We start from the raw sequence: 22842 nt of genomic DNA, 5'->3' as shown, positions 1-22842 counted from the left end.
CTTTCCATTAGGATACTTTATCCTGTAAACGGAGGGGCTAATTTTGTCCGAAATTGAGTAGGGACCGGAATATTTTGGAGCCAAAAAACTGCTGGGGTTATAAACAGATAACATTACCTGTTGCCCAACCTGGAATTCTGTGGTGTGTACGGTCTTATTGAAACAGGCAGTCCGTTGCTGTCGGCGTTTCCCTAGCTGGACTGCGGCTGCGAGCTGTGCAGACCTCACAGTCTCAACTAGATCTTTAACTGCCTTTTCATGTGTGAGGGCCGTCACTTCGGGGCTTGTCATGTCCAGTCCTAAAAGGAATTCTGTACCTTTCATAGGGCGTCCGGTCATGAGTGTATGTGGTGTGTATCCTGTCGATGTGGAGACAGTGTTCCTTATGAACATAAGTGCAAATGGGAGCACTGAATCCCATGTGGAATTATTCTCTTGGACCATTTTCCTGAGGGTAGTTTTTAGGGTCCGATTCATGCGCTCCACAATCCCGCTGGACTGTGGATGATACGCAATGTGGAAGTTCTGTTTGATTCCGAATATTGTCAGGACGTTCCTCATGACCCGTCCTGTAAAGTGAGATCCCTGGTCCGAATCGATACTTCGGGGTAAACCCCATCTCGTGAAGATGTGGTGGGTCAGGATCTTTGCAGCTGTCTTAGCTGTATTTGTTCGCGAGGGAAATGCCTCTACCCATTTGGTAAAGGTATCTATCACCACCAGAACGTATTTATAGCCATTCCTACAAGGGGGCAATGGACCTATAAAATCGATCTGGAGGTTTGTCCAAGGGCCGTTAACTGGGCGAGTATGCCGAAGTTGTGCCTTCTTAGAATACCTCTCCGGGTTATTCTGAGCACAAATCAGGCAATTCTCAATGTAGTGCGTTACATCAGTCCTGAGATTAGGCCACCAACAGAGTTGCCTGAGGTGCCTCGTTGTTGCATCAATTCCCTGATGCCCGTGTCCGTCATGGAACAAGGCAATCATCTGATTCCTGTCCTGCTGTGGGACCACATAAAGTTGGTCCTTAATGATCACACCCTCATGTGTGGTCAGTGCGTGTTTAAAGTGCTCGTAAGCAGGCACAAAGTTTCCCTTGAAAACCTCCCTGAGGTCTCCGTCCTGTTTTTGTGCTGCCACGAGATCTTTAATATCAGTCTGTGAGACTTGGACTGCGCTCACAGGGGCGCTAGCTGGTGCGCTAGCTGGGGGGGTCCATAAGTGTCCCCTCCTGGAACCTGCCTTAGCCAACGCGTCGGCCTTTACATTCCCAGGGGGTGATGACCTATGGTGGCTTCTTACTTTTATTATGCCGAAGGTCCTGTCCTTCGCTTTCTCTAGGATATGCTGGAGTAAGGGGGCTGATGGAAGGGGTTTTCCGTCTGCGGAGACAAAACCTCGTGTCCTCCACAGGGGCAGAAAATCTGTCAGGCTATTGCATACATATAGGCTGTCTGAATATATGTCTGCTGGGCTGGGGAAAGAATCGGGGTGGTCCACTATGTACGCTATGGCTGCGAGCTCTGCTGCCTGCGCGCCTAAGTGACCTGGTAACTTAAGAGCGATTTCTTCGAGAGCGCGCCCCTGCGCGTCCTCTACATAGATGCCGCATCCTGTGATACGCTCACCATTTAAAACTGTGGAGGAACCGTCTACATAAATCCTCAAGGGTCCACACGTGTCTGTGGGCTGGGGGCTTTGTTTCGGGTTCCCTATCTTCCTGGGGGGTGTTTTTGCTAAAAAGGGTCCTGTGTTATGCAGGGGAGCTACAATTTCACAGTCATGGGGCTGTCCGGGGTATTGGAGGTTGTCTGCTAAATATGTGTGTGTGCGTGTCCGTTTCACTGTAATGTCCCGTCCTTGTAAAAGTAGGGTCCACCTAGCTGCCCTAATCTGGCTAACTGAACCGTCCTTCAGTCGACCGTCTAGTAGTAGCTGTGTGGGTGTGTGTTCGGTTAGAATGGTGATGGGGTTTAGTCCGGTGATGTATGAGAAATACTGTACTGCCCAGAAGACAGCAAGGAGGTGCCTCTCACAGGCTGAAAATCCTTGTTCTACCGGGTCTAACAGTCGGGAGGCATAAGCCACTGGTCTTAGCTGCTCGTGCCGTTCCTGAAGCAACACGGCCGAGAGGGTTAGATCTGTGCTAGCTACCTCGATTGCGTACGGTGAAAGTTGGTCGGGGACTAGCAGCGCGGGTGCTGCACTAAGGGCTCGTTTCAACTCTTCCACAGCGCCTGTATGCTGCGGAAGCCATTCCCAGGGGGCTCCTTTCTTAAGGAGGTCTGAAAGTGGGGCGGCTTTTGTCGCGAATCCGTCGATGTGGTTCCGACAATAGCCAACCAGTCCTAAAAACGACCGGAGGGCTGAAACATTCTGGGGAAGGGGCAATTTGACGATCGAATCAATTCTTTTGAATTCGATCTCGCGTTTGCCGTGCGTGATGACTGATCCCAAATACATCACTTTACTTTCCAATATTTGGGCCTTTTTCGGGTTAACTTTACAGCCAATTTCAGTTAAGAGTTCCAGGAGTTCGGCCAGAAGCGAAATGTGCTCTGCCTTTGTGTCTGTCTGCAGTAGTAGGTCGTCTACATACTGTACCAGACAATCGGGTCGGGAAAATTTCTCTAATCCACTTGCCAGCTGTCGGTGGAAAATGGAGGGGGAATTGTGGAATCCTTGTGGGAGGCATGTCCACGTGTACTGCTGTGTTTTAAAAGTGAATGCGAATTTGTATTGGCACGCTTTTGCCAATGGTATTGACCAGAATCCATTACTGATGTCCAATACCGTGAAGTACTTGGCGTTGAGACCCTGCTTGAGCATGGTCTCGGGACTAGTAGCTACCGTTGGGGCTACTGCGGGGGTTACCTTGTTGAGCTCCCGATAATCGATGGTCAGACGCCATGATCCATCGGGCTTCCTGACTGGCCAAATAGGGGCATTGTTGGTGGAGGCTACCGTTCTCAGTACACCTTGGTCCAACAAGCTGCCTATAACCTTTTCTATTTCCACCTCTGCCTCGAGGGGAAATCTATACTGCTTTTGCGGTCGGGGGTCCTGTCCGGTAACATGAACTTGTCCAGTCATTCTGCCACAGTCATGACGGTGACTTGCAAATGCTGTCCTGTGTTTGTTCAGTAGGGCCTTAATTTGTCTGTCGGTGTGGAGTGTAGTCAGGTCGAATGAGTACTCTCCCACTGCGCTAATCCGATTAGCGTAGTCTCCTACTGTGAGGGTGGCTGGGGCTCTGTCTGATCTAGCCATTCGCCAGACACACTGGTTCACTGGGTCGAACGACAAGCTATGAGCGTTCATAAAATCTATCCCCAGGATGTGCTCTGCTGTCCGGGGAAGATTTACTAAAACTACGGGGTGTCTTGTGGAAATGTTCCCTAGCTGGATCGCTACGGGTGCTGTGATATGTCCCTGCTGCGAGTGTCCGGTGAACCCGCTAAGTGTGATGGTGGAGGTGGTCGGCCACGTGTCTGCGTGTGCCGTGGTTGTGGAGTTAATGGTGGTGCGGGATCCTCCTGTGTCCCACAGTAACTCTATGGGCTTCCCTTTGACTTTTGCCGTGACTACGGGCCTCCCTGATGAGTCCCATAGTGTGTCACAGACCCAAGTGGGGGAGCCCGAACACCGTCAGTTCGTCTCGTCCACATTGGTGGGTCCTGACTGTACTGTTACATTGTGGATGGGTTTTGCCTTGTTGCGGTTCAGAGTGCCTGTCTGCTGGCCTCTCTGAGATCGCTGGGGTGCATTACACTCTTTTGCCCAATGCCCTAACTGTCCACAGTTATAGCATTCCTGTCCTTTCTGTTGTGGGCTGCTCTTGCCTTCATTTACCCATGCGGGCTTCTGGTGCTCTCTGACTGCTTGGATATCTGCAGCAGCCTGAGCCTCTTCTGGGGATCTAACTTTTCCTTTGGCCTGAAGCGATTGCTCCCAAGCGCGGGACAATCTTTTCAGGACCCATTTTTCGTTATGGGCCTCTTCTGAGGGGTCGTAACTATTGCAAGCGCTCTGTCCTGCTTCTGTTGCGTGTGAGATAATTGTGCGCGTCCATTTAACCATGTTTTCGCGGGTTAAATGCGCTCTATCTAGCTGTCCGAAAACTGCGCTGAAGTGAATCCACAGCCTTCCTGCGAATGCTGTGGGGTGTTCGGATCTCTTCTGCCTGCACTTATTCAATCCTTCTACGGGGTCACCTCTATTGTACCCGATGGCATCTAAAATGGCAGTGTGCATCTCCTCTAGGCTGCCTCCTGCCACGTTCTGTGGGTCGGGGAGGGCTGCCACTACACTCTGGTCTAAGCTCAGCACCGTGAGCTTAACCTGCTCTCTCTCATCCAGGCCGTACATGGTAGCCTGCTGTTTTACTTTAGCGAAAAACTGGTGGGGGTCTGCGGTGGGGAGGAACGGAGTGATCTTTTCACAAGCGTCCCTTAGCTGGGTTACTGTTAAAGGGGTGGTGTAAGTTATGTCTGGGGCGCCTTCTGATTCGGCTTTCCTCTGTGTGGTTACGGGATTCATGGGTGCGGTTATGGTCTGAGCTGTGGGGGGTTGGGGTGCCTGTCGTTTCTGCTGAGCTGCGGGCGCACATGTTCCCTGAACATAACGCTGCGCTGTCTCGCTTAATTCCTGCCAATCTGGGGCATTTTCCCCATCTAACTGAGCTCCAAAGGTGCTTTGGAAGCCATTCTGCACCGAAAGCAGAGATTGCAGTTCCGCAATCTGTTTCCTGCATTTCGCGTGGTCAACTGTGCTTTGTCTGTGTTCGGTCGTTGCAGCATGGAGTGCTCTCAAAGCTGCTTTGAGATCGGAACATTGCCTCTGCAATGCCTCCACCTGCTTTTCCGATTCCTGTCTTATCAGAACGGCACGTTGCACGTCCTGATAGGCTTTCTCATACTGGGTCTGGGAACTGTTCAGATGAGCTAGACAAGACTGGTGAGCCCTCTTGGCATCATCCACCTCTCTACCCTTCTCTGCCAACTTCCCTTTTAATTCCAGGTTTTCTTTCTCGATGTCCCTGACATCGACCTTACTCATTCGGTTCCTTTCCTCTAAATCTGTCCGGAGCGTCCTGATGACCTCCTCTGCGCCTCGCAACTGTGCCAAGCAGGACACAATCGCCATCGGCTTGCGTGCTTTACCTAAACTCTTTTTGTGTATTTGAGAGAGGTTCTCCCACCAAGTATGACCTATACTTCCGGGACCTGTCTCCTCATTTGCACAAAACTCTTTCCAAAGGGGCCATCCCTTTCCTTGTAAATATTTGCGGAGTTCCAGCTCCCACGTGGGACACTGGCCTACTCTGCTACTGCTGCTGGTCGCTGCGACCACAAACTTTGCTGGATCCATCAGACGTTCCATTGCCTGCATGGCCATTTCCTCTGACTCTCTTTTTATAATTTGGAACAGGGGGTTGCTGGGGTGGTGTTTCGAAAAAAGGGTACGGCTTACGCTATTTTCCGTTAACAAAACTACCGAAAGTTTGTCGCAACAAAAAGCTTTCAGTTTTACCTTACAGCCCTGTTAGTACGCATGCACTAAAACACACTTCCGAATTTCGCTTATTATTTTGAACACCTTGAATACTTGTGATCTCTTTCTTTCTCTGCAATTTGGAGTTCTAATTCAAATTTCAGGGTCCTGGACACTGTGGTGTTTCCACTTACAACAGGGTCCCGGCGGATGTCGCCACTAAATGTTGCACGTTTTACTATGGGCGTAAAACGCGTTTATTGGAGTGTATTAACACGCCTCCGAGTTCGACGTGTGCTTAACACTGCTAGGCTCTGTTCTATGTAATTATTTAGCTCTGGAGTCGCCAGTTGCCGTATAGGCAACGTCACAAGTATTCCAAGGTCAAGTTCAAAGTAATAAAGACGATACACCGATTAGTAAAGTTCAAACGATCAATATTTATTATACAGTTATAATAAATACTCATGCACACTAAGAGACTAAGCTATAACTAAACTTAAGCAAACAGAATACTTATCTAACAGGAACAGGCAAGGTCAGAGAACGAGGCCTTCGTCCTGGTTTTGTCTGCAGCCTTCAGCAAGCGTTCTGGTACTTGGGAGTCTAGTGGGCTTGGATCGCGTAGCGAGCGTTGAACTTACGGTTTCGGCGGCTGGTGCTCAACGGCTGGAGTCAGGATACCAGGTGTCAGTCGGGGCCGGAGCACGGGTTTAACAGACCGGACAACACGAGGTCCCTATCTTTTATAGGGGTTCCGTTGTCCTTCCCTCTTCTCGGGCGGGCTCTACCTATTGGATCAACTTCTTATCGATACTGGATTAATTCCCCAATGCGAGGGGGTCTCCGTGATGGAGGGGGCGTTTCTTATGTCCTTTTGTTTGGAGGTTCTGGTGCCTCGATGTCTGGGTCTTGATTGGAATGTGTCCATTCAGAACCAAATGTATCTATTGTGTGGGTGTTCAAGTCTGATGGCCTCATTAGCATGCAAAGCGTTTTGCCATTTGCACCTAGCTAAGGTCTTTTCACCTGAGCCCAAACTGGTTTCTGCTGCTGCAGAATGCAAACTGCTCTTTGCAGACTGCTGTCCTGGCTGAACTGTCTGTTTCCCAGCAGCCTTCCATTTTAGTTTGGCTCAGTGTCCATTTTGCGTGGCCAGCATGGCTACACTATCCACATATTGTGTGAGGAAACCCTCCTGCACACACTGTCCAAAAACTGCCCCATCCGAACTGTTCGACCGATAGAGGTTCCAATCAATATTTGGAAAGTTAAAGTCACCCATGACAACTACCCTCAGACCTCCACACCTATCCATAATCTGTTTTGCAATTTCTTCCTCCACATCTCTATTACTATTTGGGGCCTCTAGAAAACTCCTAACAATGTGACCGCTCCTTTCCTATTTCTAAATTCAGCCTATATTACCTCAGTAGGCAGATCCCCTTCAAACTACCTTTCTGCAGCCATTAAACTATCCTTGATTAACAATCCTACTTCTCCACCTCTTTTACCACCTTCCCTACTCTTACTGAAACATATATACCCCAGAACTTCCAACAACCATTCCTGTCCCTGTTCTAACCATGTCTCCATAATGGCCACAACATCGTAGTCCCAAGTTCCAATCCACACTCCAAGTTCACCTACCTTATTCCAGATGCTCCTTAAATTGAAGTAGACACACTCACTTCAACCCACTTTTCTGTCTGCCGGTACACTCCTGCGACCTTGATATCCTCCTCAGTACCTCACTACTCTCAACACTGGCTTCTGAACTACAGCTCGTTTTCCCAGCCCCCCTGACAAATTAGTTTAACCCCCCCCCCCCCCCGCCCCGAAGAGCCGGAGCAAATTTCACTTCCAGGATATTGGTGCCCCTCTGGTTCAGGTGCAAACTGTCCTGTCTGTACTGGTCCATCCTTCTCCAGAATGTGCTCCAAATATCCACGTACCTGAAACCCTCCCTCCTACATCATCCCTGCAGCCACGTGTTTATCTGTACTCTCTCCCTGTTCCTCACCTCACTAGCACGTGGCACCGGCAACAAACCAGTGATGACAACATGGTTTGTCCTGGCTCTCAGCTTCCACCCTAGCTCCCTAAATTTCTGTTTAAATCCCCGTCCCTTCTCTTACCTATATTGTTGGTACCAATGTGTACCATGACTTGTGACTGTTCCCCCTCCCCCTTAAGGATTCCGAAAACACGGTCCGAGACGTCACGGACCCTGGCACCCGGGAGGCAACATACCATCCGGGAGTCTCTTTCGCTGCCACAGAGCTGTCTATCTGTCCCTCTATCGAGTCCCCAATAACTATTGCTCTCCTCCTCTCCCTCCTTCCCTTCTGAGCCACAGACTCAGATGGGTGCACTTCCCACAGGTGAAATCAGCAGGGACACTGATGGCGTCCCTCACCTCAAACATTCTGCAGGAGGAACATTGCACTGCCTTCCCTGCCACCCCCTCTAGATAAAACAAGGAAAAGAAAGAAAGAACTTACCTGTTATTCACACTACCCCTTAGGGTAAAGGAGGTAACCTTTAAGGGTGGGGGAGATTACAAGTGTAGTGTCAAGGGTTTAGGAACTGCCAAACTTAAATACAGGTAAAAAATAAAACACTTAACCAGCAACAACTGCGCCCCACACAGGAACAACAATCAGCTGTTATGGGCCTGCGCAAACAATTTAACTCTTTACTACTTACCCAGCTGTCACTCTGTCCTCACTCCAACCAGATTCAGCTGGAAACTCATAACAGTAAGTTTTTTTAAAATGATGGGCCAGGGTTTATAGACCCCAAATTGTATCATGCAGTTCACCTGACCCACAACTTTTACTAGATTGTGGTATGGGGAGCACAGGTGTGGTACAGCAGAAATGGAAAAGTATTTTTTAAAGCAAAACGTTTATTCTATGAGCTCAAGTTAACCTTTTTAAAACAAACAGTGAACATCTTAGCAACCATTCATTCAAATGCAACCCCCCAAAGACTACAACACTAAGTAATCCTTTCAGCTTTCCTTTTCACATCCATACGACTTCAAACACCTTTTACCAGAAGCACATCAGGTTAAAGTCACTACTGTTATTAGTTTTAAATCGCCAGGATCGATTTACAGACTTTAGATTACAGAGAGAGATTCATACGCCTTCTGGCTTTGACTGCAGCTATCCAGCTCTGAAAACGAAACTAAAACACACCCTGCAGCAAACAGCCTAAAACAAAAGTAAAAAGCTGACAGACAGCCCAACTCCACCCACTCTCTGACATCACTGCAGTAATAAACACCCATTTCTTAAAGGTATCCTCACTACAGATATTTATATACACACCCATTTATAAACACCGATTTCTTAAGGGTACTCTCACATGATACCTGTCTCTAAGAAAAAATAAATAAACCATCAACTTCAAGATGGTGTCATTTTTCACCTTTTCACTGTCCTTTAAGAAATGCACACAGTAAATATACTTTGTTGTTTCAAAAAAACAACGCATACAAACAGGTACAATAATATAGTCCATTTTTATTCTTCTTCCTCCAACTGAAATTCATCTCGCTTGACAGTCTCAATGAACAAGAAGGTCTCTGCACGATCCATCCATTTCTCTACGCCTCGGCATTTCTCTTTAAAGTCAGATACATTAGTTCAATCTGATCACAGAGTCCCTTGCAATTCTCCAAAACATGGAGCATTAGTTGTCACAGCTTTCAGGCAGTCAAATGCCTGCTGAAAGTCCGCTGTCCACTGAAATTTTCGATGCGTCTTCAGCAAGTCCATCAGTGAAGCTATCATGCCACAAAACGTTCATACAAATGTTCGATCAAATCCACTCATGCCAAGAAATCGCATTATTTCCCTTCATCTTGAAGGTGTTGGAAACTCCTCAATAACTGTTGGTTTCACATACCGTGTGATTATTCGACCCTGTCCAATTGTATGGCCAAGGAAAGTGACTTGGGCTTTTCAAAATTCACTTTTGGCTAGGTTTATTACCAAACCCGCCTCCTGAAGTCAATCAAATAACTCCATCAGATGTTTTAAATGTTCTTTCCATGTCGTCGATGAATACTGCACAATTGGGTAATCCTGAAACGACTGTTAGTTAATCGTTGAAATGTGGCTGGTACGTTTTTCATGCCAAATGGCATAACTGTGAATTGGTATATACCATCTGGAGTCACAAAAGCTGAAATCTCCTTCGCCCTTTCGTATAAAGGTACCTGTCAGTAACCTTTAAGTAAATCCAATTTGGAAATAAAAGCTGATTGTTCCACTTTCTCAATGCAATCCTCCAAACGTGGGATAGGATAAGAGTCCGTTCTTGTAACTGCATTAACCTTTCTATCGTCCACACACAACCGTTGAGTACCGTCTGGTTTAGGTACCATCATGGGTGAGCTCCGTTGGCTGCAACCCACCTCAATTATGTCATTTTTAAGCATACTCTCAATATCTTTGTTAACCTGTGCCAATTTTAAAGGGTTAAGTCTATATGGATGTTGTTTGATCGGAACAGCCTTCCCCACATCTACAGCATGTATAGCCATTTTAGTACTTCCCAATTTATCTCCACAAACTTGCCTATGCGATATCAATAACCTTTTAAGCATATTCACATGATACACTGAGTGAGTCTTCCTTCTATCTGGTGTTTTAACCACATAATTCACCTCACTTAATTTCCTTTCAATCTGATACGGTCCACCAAACCTAACTTTTAAAGGTTCACCTACCACTGGGAACAACACTAAAACTTTATCCCCACTGGCAAAACTACGAATTTTGGATTTCTTGTCCGCTACCTGTTTCATCACATTTTGTGCAACTTTTAAATGTTGTCTGGCCAATTCACCTGCTCTATTTAATTTTTCCCTATAATTTGATACGTAATCCAATAATGTAAGTTCCGATTTCTCACTCACCAATTTTTCCTTAAATCGATTTAAGTTGTCCTCTTTCCTCATGACCAAACATTAGTTCAAAAGGACGGAATTTGGTTGACTCATTAGGTGCATCCCTAATCTCAAGCAGTACGAATGGAATTCCTTTATCCCAATCCTCTACAATAAGGCCACAAAATTGTCTTTAATGTCTGATGCCACCTTTCTAACGCTTCCTGCGATTCTGGATGGTATGCAGTTGATTTAAATTGTTTTATTCCTAAGCTATCCATAACTTCTTTGAATAACTTTGAGGTAAAATTTGATCCTTGATCCGATTGTATTTCTGTGTCCATATCTAGTAAAACATTCAAGTAACACCTCCACAATCTTTTTAGCTGTAATATTACGTACTGAAATGGCCTCTGGAAACCTAGTAGACACATCCATTATTGTCAAAAGATATTGATTCCCACTTTTTGTTTTAGGAAGTGGTCCTACGCAATCAATTTAGACCCTTGTAACAGGTTCCTCAAATGCTGGAATGGGTATTAAGGGTGCTGGTTTTATCACTGCCTGAGGTTTCCCTATCACTTGACATGTGTGACATGATTGACAAAATTTAACTACATCTTTATGTAGTCCAGGCCAATAAAAATGTTTTTGGATTTTAGCTTGAGTTTTTCTTATTCCCAATTGACCTCCCACTGGTACCTCGTGTGCAGCTTGCAACACCTCCTTTCTATACCCTACCGGCAATACTACTTGATGAACTTCTGTCCACTTTTAATCCGCTTGCATATGTAAAGGTCTCCACTTTTCATCAAGACATCACTTTTACGGTAATAACACTCTGGTACACACACAGATTTCTCCTCCGTGTATGCTTTCTGACACATCCGTTTAATTTCTCCATCTTTTTGTTGTAACTCCGACAATTTTCCTGAACTAATAATATCCGCCTCATTCTCCACCTGTTCTTGTTCTTTTTCAACCATCTGATCAAAAAATTGTTTCTGATAATTGCACTTCAACTTCATCTTCACTCTTTGATTTCTCCTCTTGTCTTAACTTGTGACTTTGCAACCTTGTTACAACACAATCCGGAAAAATCCCAGGATATTCGTCCTTCAACACTTCAGTTGTCTGATCTTCCACTGGCTCATCAACCACAGTAGGCATCACTCCCACCTGCAATCCAGCTATATCATTACCCAAGATCAACTGTATTCCTGGACAAGATAGTTGATCTATTACTCCTACTACCACTTCACCAGTCTTCACTGGACTTCACTAGACTTTCCAATCTTACCTTATATAATGGAACACTACTCCTCTCACCCTGAATTCCACATATTAGCACCTTTTCTGGCAACATTCTGCCCAAACTACATAAGTCCTCATCTCTTACCATTAAAGATTGACTAGTTCCCGTATCTCTTAAAATAGTGAATTCTTTACCTGCTCCTCCTGATACACATGAGTAAACTTTACCCACACAAGTAAATTCTTTAAAGAGATCTGGAACCTTGTTATCAATCACCACTTGATTAGGCTGTACAATCTTTTGCACCACCTTTGCTTAACTTGGGCTTTCCTTCACCACTTTAAGAAACCCCACTGTCTTATTCTGTTTTACCACATCAGCCTTCCCATTGCTTTTCTTCAACCACCAACACTGTGACTACATGGCCAATTTTATTACAGTGAAAACATTTGAAACTTTTCATTTCTTTTCCACCCTCCTGGATTTCTTTTTTAATCTGAGGTACGCTCTCCTTATTATCTCCCATTAGATCACCTTTGCCTCTACCACTTGAGTATTTCTTATGTCCCCAGTTTCTATCCCTCACAGGCTGAAACTGATGTTGGAAACCAAGCTTTGATTTATGAACAAATTCATAATCATCTGCCATTTCTACTGCTAATCTCACAATTTTAACTCTCCTTTCTTCCACATGAGTTCTCAGTTCATCAGGAATTGAATTTTTCAACTCTTCCCAAAGGATAATTTCTCAGACAGCTTCTCCACGTATCAAAATTACTCTGTTTGATCCTTTCAAACTCCATGTATGTTTGACTAAATTATTTCCTTAAATTTCTAAACTTTTGCCTGTAGGCTTCAGGCACAAGTTCATATGCACCTAAGATGGATTTTTTCACCTCCTCATACGTCCCAGATACCTCCTCTGGTAGTGATGCAAGCACTTCACTAACTCTACCTATCAGCTTTGTTCGAATCAGTAATACCCACATATCCTGTGGCCATTTCATTTGTTTTAAATGAAAAAGACTTCTACCTCCTTCTTGTCAATCCTTGGCAATGCTTGGACATATTTAAATAGATTCCCACCAAGCCTTTGACTTTGACACTTTCTCACTATCCTCATCATTATCATCCAACTGTACGTTTCCCTTTACGTCTGCCAATTTTAACTGACTGTCATGTTTCATGGGCATTTTCTGAAGTTCAAACTCTCTCTTTATCCTTTTCCCTAATCTATATCTTCCTTTCTCGTTCTTTTTGTTCTACTTGGGCTATTCTTTTTTTCTTCTTTCTTTTCTCTTTTTTTTAATTGTTCTTCTCTCTCTCTCTCTTTCTCTTTCTTTTTCCACTCTCTCTTTCTTTTTCCTCTCATTTGTATTCAAGCTGCTTTAATTCTTTCTTATGTTCCACTTGTTTAAGTTGCAACTGAGTTTTTGCCATTTCCAATGAGTCAAACTGTATTTGCTTAGCCACCACCATAATGACCTCGTCTTTTCGCATTTTGTCAGGTAATGTTAATTGCAATGTTTTTGCCAAATCTAACAGTCTGCTTTTAATCTCTGTCCGTAAGGTACTGTGTGTGACCGTCTCCACCCCCAAAAACATCAGAGCCTCTGAAAGAGCCATTGTCCACAACACACTTCCTACTTAAACTAAAATACCACACCTTAAAAGCCCCACAATATGGTCACCCCTCACTGTCTTGAAGTTCACTAAGCCAATCAAAAAATAGACTTTTATCCCCCCGAGACCTCAATTTGTTATGGGCCAGGGTTTAGAGACCCCCAAAGTGTATCATGGTGTTCACCTGACCCACAACTTTTACTAGATTGTGCTTAGGGGAGTACATGGCCCACTCTACAGGAATGGTACAGCAGAAATGGAAAAGTATTTTTTAAAGCAAAACAATGTTTATTTTATGAACTCAAGTTAACCTTTTTCAAACAGAGAACATCTTCGCAACCATCAATTCAAATATGCATCGGGTTAATGTAAATACACTACAACTAAGTAAACACTAGAGGGAGCACCAGATATATCATGACATGCAGACATACAGCTAATGAAAACATAGAATAGGACACGACCAATGGCAGTCAAGACACCCAGAGGTGACACTACCTCAAGGGGGCATTTACACAACCCATATAAAAGGACAGGGCACACATTCTCTTTCTTTTTCCACAGGCGACACTTAGAGAGAAGGACAGGGGCAGATCAGAGGCATCACACCCACCGCATGGCTTAGAGCAGACTGGTTAGTCAGACTGAGTTACTATAGCAAGATTAGCAGGAGAGTCGAACTCAAGTAGCAGAATTGTTAACTGTTCAATAAATGTGTTAAACCGATCTCCAAGTCTGAACCTTCCTTTGTCCGAGCATACATCAAGGAAGCAGCTTATGCTACATGAGGAAGCATAACACAACAATAAACACCCATTTCTTAAAGGTACTCTCACGACAGATGTTTATATACACACCCATTTATAAACACCCATTTCTTAAATGTACTCTCACATGACAATATCACAAATAACAGTGGACCCAGCATCGATTCCTGAGGTAACCCACTGGTCACAGGCCTCCAGTTTAAAAACCAACCCTCCACAACCACCCTTTGGCTTCGCTCACCAAGCCAATTTTGTATCCAATTGGCTACCTCACCCTGGATTCCGTGAGATTTAACATTTTGCAACAACCTTATGATGCGATACCTTGTCAAAGGACTGCTGACGTCCAAGTAGATAACGCGACCTCACTGCCCTCATCTACCTTCTTGGTTACACCCACCAAAAAACTCAATTGTGAAACATGACTTTCCCCTTACAAAGCCATGCTGATTTTCCATAATTAGCCCTTGCCTGTCTAAATGCCTGTAGATCCTGTCCCTCAGAATACCTTCTACCAACTTACCCACTGCAGAAGTAAGACACACCAGTCTTATCCGTACAGCCTTTCTTAAACAAGAGCACAACATTTGCTCCCCTCCAATCTTCAGGCACCTCTCCTGTGGCTGTCGATGATTTAAATATCTCAGCTAGGGGGGCTGGCAATTTCCCCCCCAGCCTCCCATTTATATACATTTCATCAGGTCCCTGGGATTTGTCTATCTTGATGCGTTAATACCTCCAGCACCTCCTTCTCTGTAATATGTACATTCCTCAAGAGATCACTTTTTCTTTCCCCAATTTCCCTAACATTCGTGCCTTTCTCAACAGTAAATACAGATGAGAAATATTCATTTAGGACCTCTCCCATCCCTTGTGGATCTGCACATAGATGACTCTGTGTACCCTGAAGAGGCCCTACCCTCTCCCTAGTCACTCTTTTGCCCTTTATGTATCTATAAAAGCTTGTTAGATTTTCCTTTGCCTTATCTGCCAAGACATTCTCATGTCCCCTTTTTACCCTCCTGATTTTTCTCTTAACTCTACTCCGGCAAGCCCTATACTCTTCAAGGGATCCACCTGATTCCAGCTGCCTATGCTTCATCTGTTTTTAGTTGTCTGTACCTCACGTATGCATCTTTTTTTCTTTTTGACTGGACTCGCAATTTCCCAGTTAACCACGGTTCCTGAATCCTTTCTTTCCTTTTCATCGGCACATGCCCATCCTGCACTTTCATCAACTGCTCCTTACAAGACTCCGACATGCCAAATGTGGATTTACCCTCAAATAGCCTCTCCCAAACAACAGTTTCTAAATCCTGCCTAATCTGGTTGTAGTTAGCCTACCCACAATTTAGCACCTGAACCCAAGGACAACACTCATCCTGTTCCATGCGTATTGGAAAGCTTACAGAACTGTGGTCACTGTTCGCCACATTTTCCCCCACTGCAACTTTGATGACCTGGCCGGGCTCGTTCCCTGGTACTAGGTCCAGTATAGCCCCCTCTCTACTCGGACTATCCACATATTGTTCAAAAACACCTTCCTGGACACACTGAACAAATTCCTCACCATCCGGACCCGAAGGGATTTCCAGTCAATATGAGGAAAAGTTAAGTCGAGTGAACATTCTCTGAACTACTTCTGAAGTAATTATATCTTTCTTCAAATAAGGAGATCAAAACTGTTCTCAGTATTGCAGATGTAGGCAGCACGGTGGCACAGTGGTTAGCATTGCTGCCTACGGTGCTGAGGACCCGGGTTCGAATCCCGGCCCTGGGTCACTGTCTGTGTGGAGTTTGCACGTTCTCCCCGTGTTTGCGTGGGTTTCACCCCCACAACCCAAAGATGTGCAGGTTAGGTAGATTGGCCACGCTAAATTGCCCCTTAATTGGAAAAAATAATTGGGTACTCTAAATTTTTTTTAAAAGTATTGCAGATGTGCTCTCACTAATGCCGTGTACAGCTGCAATAAAGCTTCCTTGCTTTAAGGATCATAGAATTTACAGTGCAGAAGGAGGCCATTCGACCCATCAAGTCTGCTTCAGTTCTTGGAAAGAGCACCCAACCCAAGCCCACACCTCCACCCTATTCCCGTACCCAGTAACCCCATCCTACCTTTTGGAAACTAAAGGCAATTTAGCATGGCCAATACACCTAACCTGCAGATCTTTGGACTGTGGGAGCAAACTTGAGCACCCGGAGAAACCCTCGCAGACACGGGGAGAACGTGCAAACTCTGCACAAACAGTGACTCAAGCCCGGAATCAAACCTGGACCCTGGAGCTGTGAGCAACTGCGCTAACTACTGTGCTATCGTGCTGCCCTATATATTCCACTCCCTTTGCAATAAATGTCAACAATTTATATGGCAGCTCTCATTGGCTCCTAGTTTAAAGGCCACTTTTAGTTTATATTTCTCCATTTATCTGTACTCCACTATAAATATTGTTTCAAGCTGATTTAATCAATGCTTATTTTCTTTCCTTTTTTTTCCAGGAAGAATTCTGGATAGTCTACAAGGGTATGTTTGGATGAATTGTCTGGATTAAATGGATAGTTAGATAATTCCTGAAATTTACCCAACTTGTGTCCAACCTGATGTGATGAATGTCCATTGTAGTGTTTATTCTTTAGTATCTTGGATAAAGGTGTAAATCACAAGCTATGTCATGGAGTAAAGTCACCGCACATATTGAAAGATTAGGCTGTTAGATTTTCTGTCGTGAACTTTCTGCTCATCAAAGCTTCTGCATAAGTATCCCAAGGTCAGTTGTACAATGTTTAGAACATTACATGAAATATGTTTCTATCTGTTCCATAATTAACCTGAATACCAACCTTTTCACTCTAAGGGTTGTGAATCTTTGAAATTCTCTATCCCAGAGGGCTGTGCATGTTCTATCATTGAAGATATTAAGGCTGGGGTAGACAGATTTTGTCCTCTCAGGGAATTAAGGGATGGGGGAGTGAGTGTGACAGATTGGTGAGGGTGGGAAAGTGAAGTTTATGCCCAAGATCAGCCATGATCAGATTGAATGAAGGAGCAAACTCGACTGGTCATGTGGAGATGATAATATCAGTGAAGATTTTACTGGGGATGAGGATATCTGTAAAGATTTTACTGGGGATAAGGATATCAATTAAGCTTTTACTGCGGATGAGGAAAACAATGAAGATTTAACTGGGGATGAGGATATCTGTGAAGATTTTACTGGGGATAAGGATATCAATTAAGCTTTTACTGCGGATGAGGAAAACAATGAAGATTTAACTGGGGATGAGGTAAACAGTGAAGGTTTCACTGGGGATGAGGTAAACAGTGAAGGTTTCACTGGGGATGAGGTAAACAGTGAAGGTTTCACTGGGGATGAGGTAAACAGTGAAGGTTTCACTGGGGTTGAGGATATCAGTGTACATTTTACTGGGAGTGAAATCAGCAAAAAAAATGAGAATGTGAATTATTGTAGACAAGAATAACTATACAGTGATGGGGGTTAAGAGAGGCAAGGAGGGCCAGGTAATTGACTGCAAGAAAAAAAACTTGCATTTCTCGAGCACCATTGATGAACTCACAACACACAAAAGTGATTTACAGCCGGTACAATTTGCTGTAATGTAGGAATTCTGGCAGTTAAATTGCACACAACAATCTTCCTTCAACAGCAATGTAATAATGAACAAATACGTTTGGGGGGTAACTATTGGCCCAGGAACCCTCCTGCTCTCCTGAGTCTTGGGGTCTTTTACATTCACCGAAGAAGGCCTCAGTTTGACAGCTGAATCCTCCATCATCTGGATTCTGGCGTTTCCATTGACCAGAAACTGAACTGGACTAGATATATAAACTCTATGGCTACAGAGCAAGTCATAGGTTGGGAATTCTGCAGTAAGTAACTCACTTGCTGACTCCTCAAAACCTGCCCACCATCCACAAGACACAAGTCAGGAGTGTGATGGAATACTGTCCTCTTGCCTGGATGAGTGCAGGCTCAACACACAAGAAGCTCAACACCATCCAGGACAAAGCAGCCCACTTGATTGCCACCCCCATCCACTACCTTTCAACTCATTCACTTCACTACGATGCATAGTAGCAGCAGTGTGTACCACTGACAAGATGCACTGCAATAACTTATCAAGGCTACTTAAACAACACCTTCCAAACTCATGACCTCTACTTTCTATAACAGTGGGCTGGAATCTCCGCCGTTGGGATGCTCCATTTTGCCGTCAGCCCGGGAGTTTCCTGATGCTGTGGGGCTGCCCCATTGACCAGCCAGCAAAACGGAGCATCCCACTGGCATGCTGTACCAGAAATCTGGCACGTTGGGACCAAGAATCCAGCCCAGTGTTTTTGAAATATTTTTTCCCATGACCCACTTTTGTCAACTGACTGATCTTCAGGACTACTTGATGGCTGGCATTAAAACAATGTTTATTTATGAAACCAGTTAACACTTTATAAACCCACAGTAAACATCTTAACAACTATCAACACCAATTAATCGCCCAAAGAATACAGTACTCTATAAGTAACTCTTAATCTTTCCTTGCAACATCCATATGACAAAAATACCTTTTACAGAAAGACAACAGGGTTTAACTTCTCTACAGAAACAGGTATTATTTTTAAATCACCAAAGGATCTGGAGACAGTCTTTAGATTGCAGAAGAGAGGGACTAATACCCTTCTGCTGTGACTGCAGCTATCCAGCTCTCAAATGAAACTGAAACACCCTGTAAGACAGCCCAAAGCGAATGTAAAGCAGACAACCCAGCTCCACCCACACTCTGACATCACTGATAAACACTTATTTCTTAAAGTTACATCCACTACAGCTATTTTATAAACACCCATTTCTTAAGGTACTCTCACATGACAGTACCCAAGAACTGGAATGTTGCGATTAGGGGAATTTTCACAAGTAACGTCATTGTGGTGTTAATGTAAGCCAACTTGTGACACTAATAAGATTATTATTATTAAAGTAGAGAGATATTCAACAGTTCAGACGGGAGCCACATATTGATGTTGATGTTTGAATTATGAAACAAAAGCAAGATTGGCATCTTGCTGGCAACCATCACAATGACATGAATACAAAGTGGTTTGCAGCCAATGAAGTACAGTCACTGCTGGAATGCTAATTTATGCACAGCAAACTCCCACAAACAGCATTGTGATAAAGACCAGCAGTCAGATTATCCATTCCATGGTCCTAAGTTGTGACGCTGGGGCAAGGTTAGTGGAGCTCCACGACAGCAAAACTGGTCCCGCATCTGGACAAATTCAAAGACCGTTAAGGGGCTAGCCTCGGTGTCATGTGGAACATACTTGATTCCAATGAGAAACGGTGCCAAATTCGCCCGAGTTTGGGATTGAACACACAGGAGACACAAGAGCAGCAGATACATGGGAACACCACAATCTGAAAGTTCCCCTCCAAGTTACTCACCATTCTGACTGCAACATATATCATCGCTTCTTCACTGTCCTCACTGGTCAATATCCTGTAACTCCATTCCTAACAGCACTGTAGAGTACCTACAGCACAGGGACTGCAGCAGTTTCAAGAAGAAAGCTCACCATCACCTTCTCAAGGGGAGTTGGAAGGGGCAGTAAAATGCTGGTGATTCCAATGATGCGCACATCCCAATAAATATATATTTTAACAAAGACAGCATCTAAAATAATGTAGTTACACCCTCAGTGCTACTGGAGTTCAACCCAGATTCTGTACTCAAGCCCTGGAGCAGGAATGTACAGACAACCTTCACAATGCTTCACAGCTGCAGGGTCCCAGGTTCGATTCCCGGCTTGGGACGCTGTCTGTGTTCAGTCTGCACGTTCTCTCCGTGTGTGCGTGGGTTACCTCCGGGTGCTCCGGTTTCCTCCCACAGTCCAAAGACGTGCAGGTTAGGTGGATTGGCCATGATAAATTGCCCTTCGTGTCCAAAATTGCCCTTAGTGTCGCGTAGGGTTATTGGGTTATGGGGATAGGGTGGAGGTGTGGGCTTGGGTAGGGTGCTCTTTCCAAGAGCTGGTGCAGACTTGATGGGCTGAATGGTCTCCTTCTGCACTGTACATTCTATGATGATGACTCTATGATCACAAAACTATCACTCTGGATTTCCTGAATTCTGCAAATACCACAGGTAGCTCCAGTGCCCCTGTAGACGTTGGGAAATAGTATAAGTGAATTCCAGGAACAAGGAACTTGTGCAACTCGATCTCAACACAGAATAGGGCAGGAAGGAAAGAAGACATGAACAAAGGATATTTTCATAGCTCTAATTTTATTCCATTTTAAGCCTCAAGGTTGTATTCTCAATATCTAATATCCAAATACTCTTTAAGAATCAGTAATTTTGTTATTTTATTGTGACTATTGTTGGGGTATTACGGAAAAACTTTTGCCTGTCATGTCACCTGATTCTATCCCCATCCTGCTGCCTGCTTTGATCTACAGCCTGCCGGTTAACTGCTGTAATACTGCACCCTTTGGGATTTCTGTTAAACTGCAGGTTTTAGGCAAATCTGTTGGGCCAAGCCACAACTTCCCCTCTAGGTTCTTTTTTCTTGTCCCCTCTAGGTTCTGTGGCAGAACCTGTGATGTTGTTTGATAGACTCGGCAAGCAGCCAATTGGTGTATATAGGATTTTCAGCAAACTCCTAACATAGCATGTGGTTGGTGACGTCAGTAAGAAGCTTTCAGGAAAGAAGGTGGGTCTTCTGGAGAGTGCTATCTTTTGTTCAGTTCTGTGAAGAAAGCCAGCAAATAAGGACTCTGGAGAATTTCTCGCTTCTTCTCCCTCTCTCTGCCAGACAATTTTAAGAAGCATTCTAGCCAAATCATATAATCAGAGAAAAGTTATCGCACAGAAGGAGGCATCTTGTCAATGCCAGCCCTAGGACATCCAGGTGCCCTTTTCCAATCCCACCTTCCTGCACCTGATCCATAGTTCTGTAGCTTAGAGCACTCAAGGTGCAGATCCAGGTACCTTTTAAAAACATTTAGCATCTCTGCCTCCACCACCAACTCGGGCAGCGAGTTCCAGACTCCCACAACCCTCTGTGTAAATAGTTTTTCCTACTGTCCCCTCAACATCTTCTTCCACTTATCTTGAATCTATGTCCCCTGATTCTAGAATTCTCCACCAAGGGAAACAATTTTATCCTGACCACCCTATCTCTTCCTCTCATAATTTTGTCCTTCTTTGTTCCAAGGAAAATAGCCCCAACCTATCTAATCTCTCCACGTAGCTGCATTTTTCTAGCCCTGGCAACATTCTTGTAAACCTCCTCTACACTCTCTCCAGAGCAGTAAAGTGGTTCCTGTAACATGGTGACCGGAACTGCATACGATATTCCAGTTGTGGAATCACCAGTGTTTTATATAATTCTAACATTATAATCCTTACTTTTATATTCTGTGCTGCCAATGAAGGAGAGCATTCCATATGCTTTCTTAACAACCATGTCAACTTGAACTGCTGCCTTTAAAGACCTGTCTACCTGTACGCCAAGATCTCTTACTTCATCTACCCCCTTAGTATATTCCCATCTATTATGTACTCCCTACAACTGTTCGACCTCCCTAAATGCATGACCTCATAATTCTCTGTGTTAAATTTCATCTGCCACTTTATCATCCGCACCATCTATACATCTATATCATTTTGGAGTTCATAGCTATTCTCTACACTGCCTACCACTCGGCCAATCTTTGTGTCATCTGCAAATTTCCCAATTGTACTCCCCAGGTGCATGTCCAAATCATTAATATATAACACAAAAAGTAAGGGTGCCAGCACTGAGCCCTATGGAACAGCATTTGAAACAACTTTCCAATTCCCGGAACAGCCATCAACCATTCCCCTTTGTTTCCTGCTACGAAGCCAACTTTTTATCCAGGTTGCCACATTGCCCTGTATCGCATGGGCTTTCACTTTCTTGACCAATCTGCCATTTGGCACTTTATACACCTTGGGAAAATCCATTTACACCACATCAACTGCACTACTTTCATCAACCCTTCTTGCCACTTCCTCAAAGAAGTTGATCAAATTTGTGAGGCAAGACCTTCCTTTACAAATCCATGTTGACTATTCCTGACTCACCCATGCCTTTCTATCTGACAGTTAATCCTATCTCTCAGGATTAATTCTACTAACTTGCCCACCACTGACGTAAGACTAACTGGCCTATAACTGTCTGGCATTTGCTTCAATCCCTTTTGCATTTCTCCAGTCTTCCGGTACCTCTACTGTTTCTCGTGAGGATTAGAAAATCATCCTCAGAGCATCTGTTATCTCCTCCCCGACCCCATTCAGAAACAATCCACCTGGCCCTGGCTGTTTATCAAGTTTCAAGGCTTTTAATCTTTCAAGAACTTATTCTCTCTTTATAATTATTCCATCCAGTATCTCACAATGTTCCTCCTGGTCTACTATATCTGCATCATCCATTTCCTTTGTAAACACAGAGACAAAATATTTATTTAAAACTCTTCCCACAGCCTCTGCATCTATACACAAGTTCCCCTCTTCATCTCTGTTAGGTCACACGTTTTCCTTAACTAACCTTCTACCATTAATATATTGGAAAAAACATCTTTGGATTTTCTTTAACTTCACTTGCTAATTGTTTTTCATACCCTCTCTTTGATTTTCTTTTTTCCTTTTGGACTCCGTCCCTACACTTTCTATCTGCAGTATTTAGCTCTTTGTGCCTATCATATGCTTTATTTTTCTATTTGATCTTTCCCAGTATTCCTCTAGACAACCAGACTTGATT

At 44.3% G+C, this 22842-nt stretch overlaps 1 protein-coding gene across 1 annotated transcript in view; it reads left to right on the top strand.

Annotated features, from left to right (window-relative positions):
• Positions 1-22842, top strand: part of LOC119969125 (coagulation factor VII-like) — a 198819-nt gene that overhangs the window by 59423 nt on the left and 116554 nt on the right. Inside the window, 1 exon segment of the mRNA XM_038802342.1 lies at positions 16542-16566. Within this exon segment, the coding sequence (XP_038658270.1) occupies positions 16542-16566 (25 nt within the window).

Source organism: Scyliorhinus canicula, chromosome 7 (assembly GCF_902713615.1).
Source record: "Scyliorhinus canicula chromosome 7, sScyCan1.1, whole genome shotgun sequence".
Taxonomy (NCBI): domain Eukaryota; kingdom Metazoa; phylum Chordata; class Chondrichthyes; order Carcharhiniformes; family Scyliorhinidae; genus Scyliorhinus; species Scyliorhinus canicula.
This window is presented reverse-complemented; position numbering and strand designations above follow the sequence as displayed.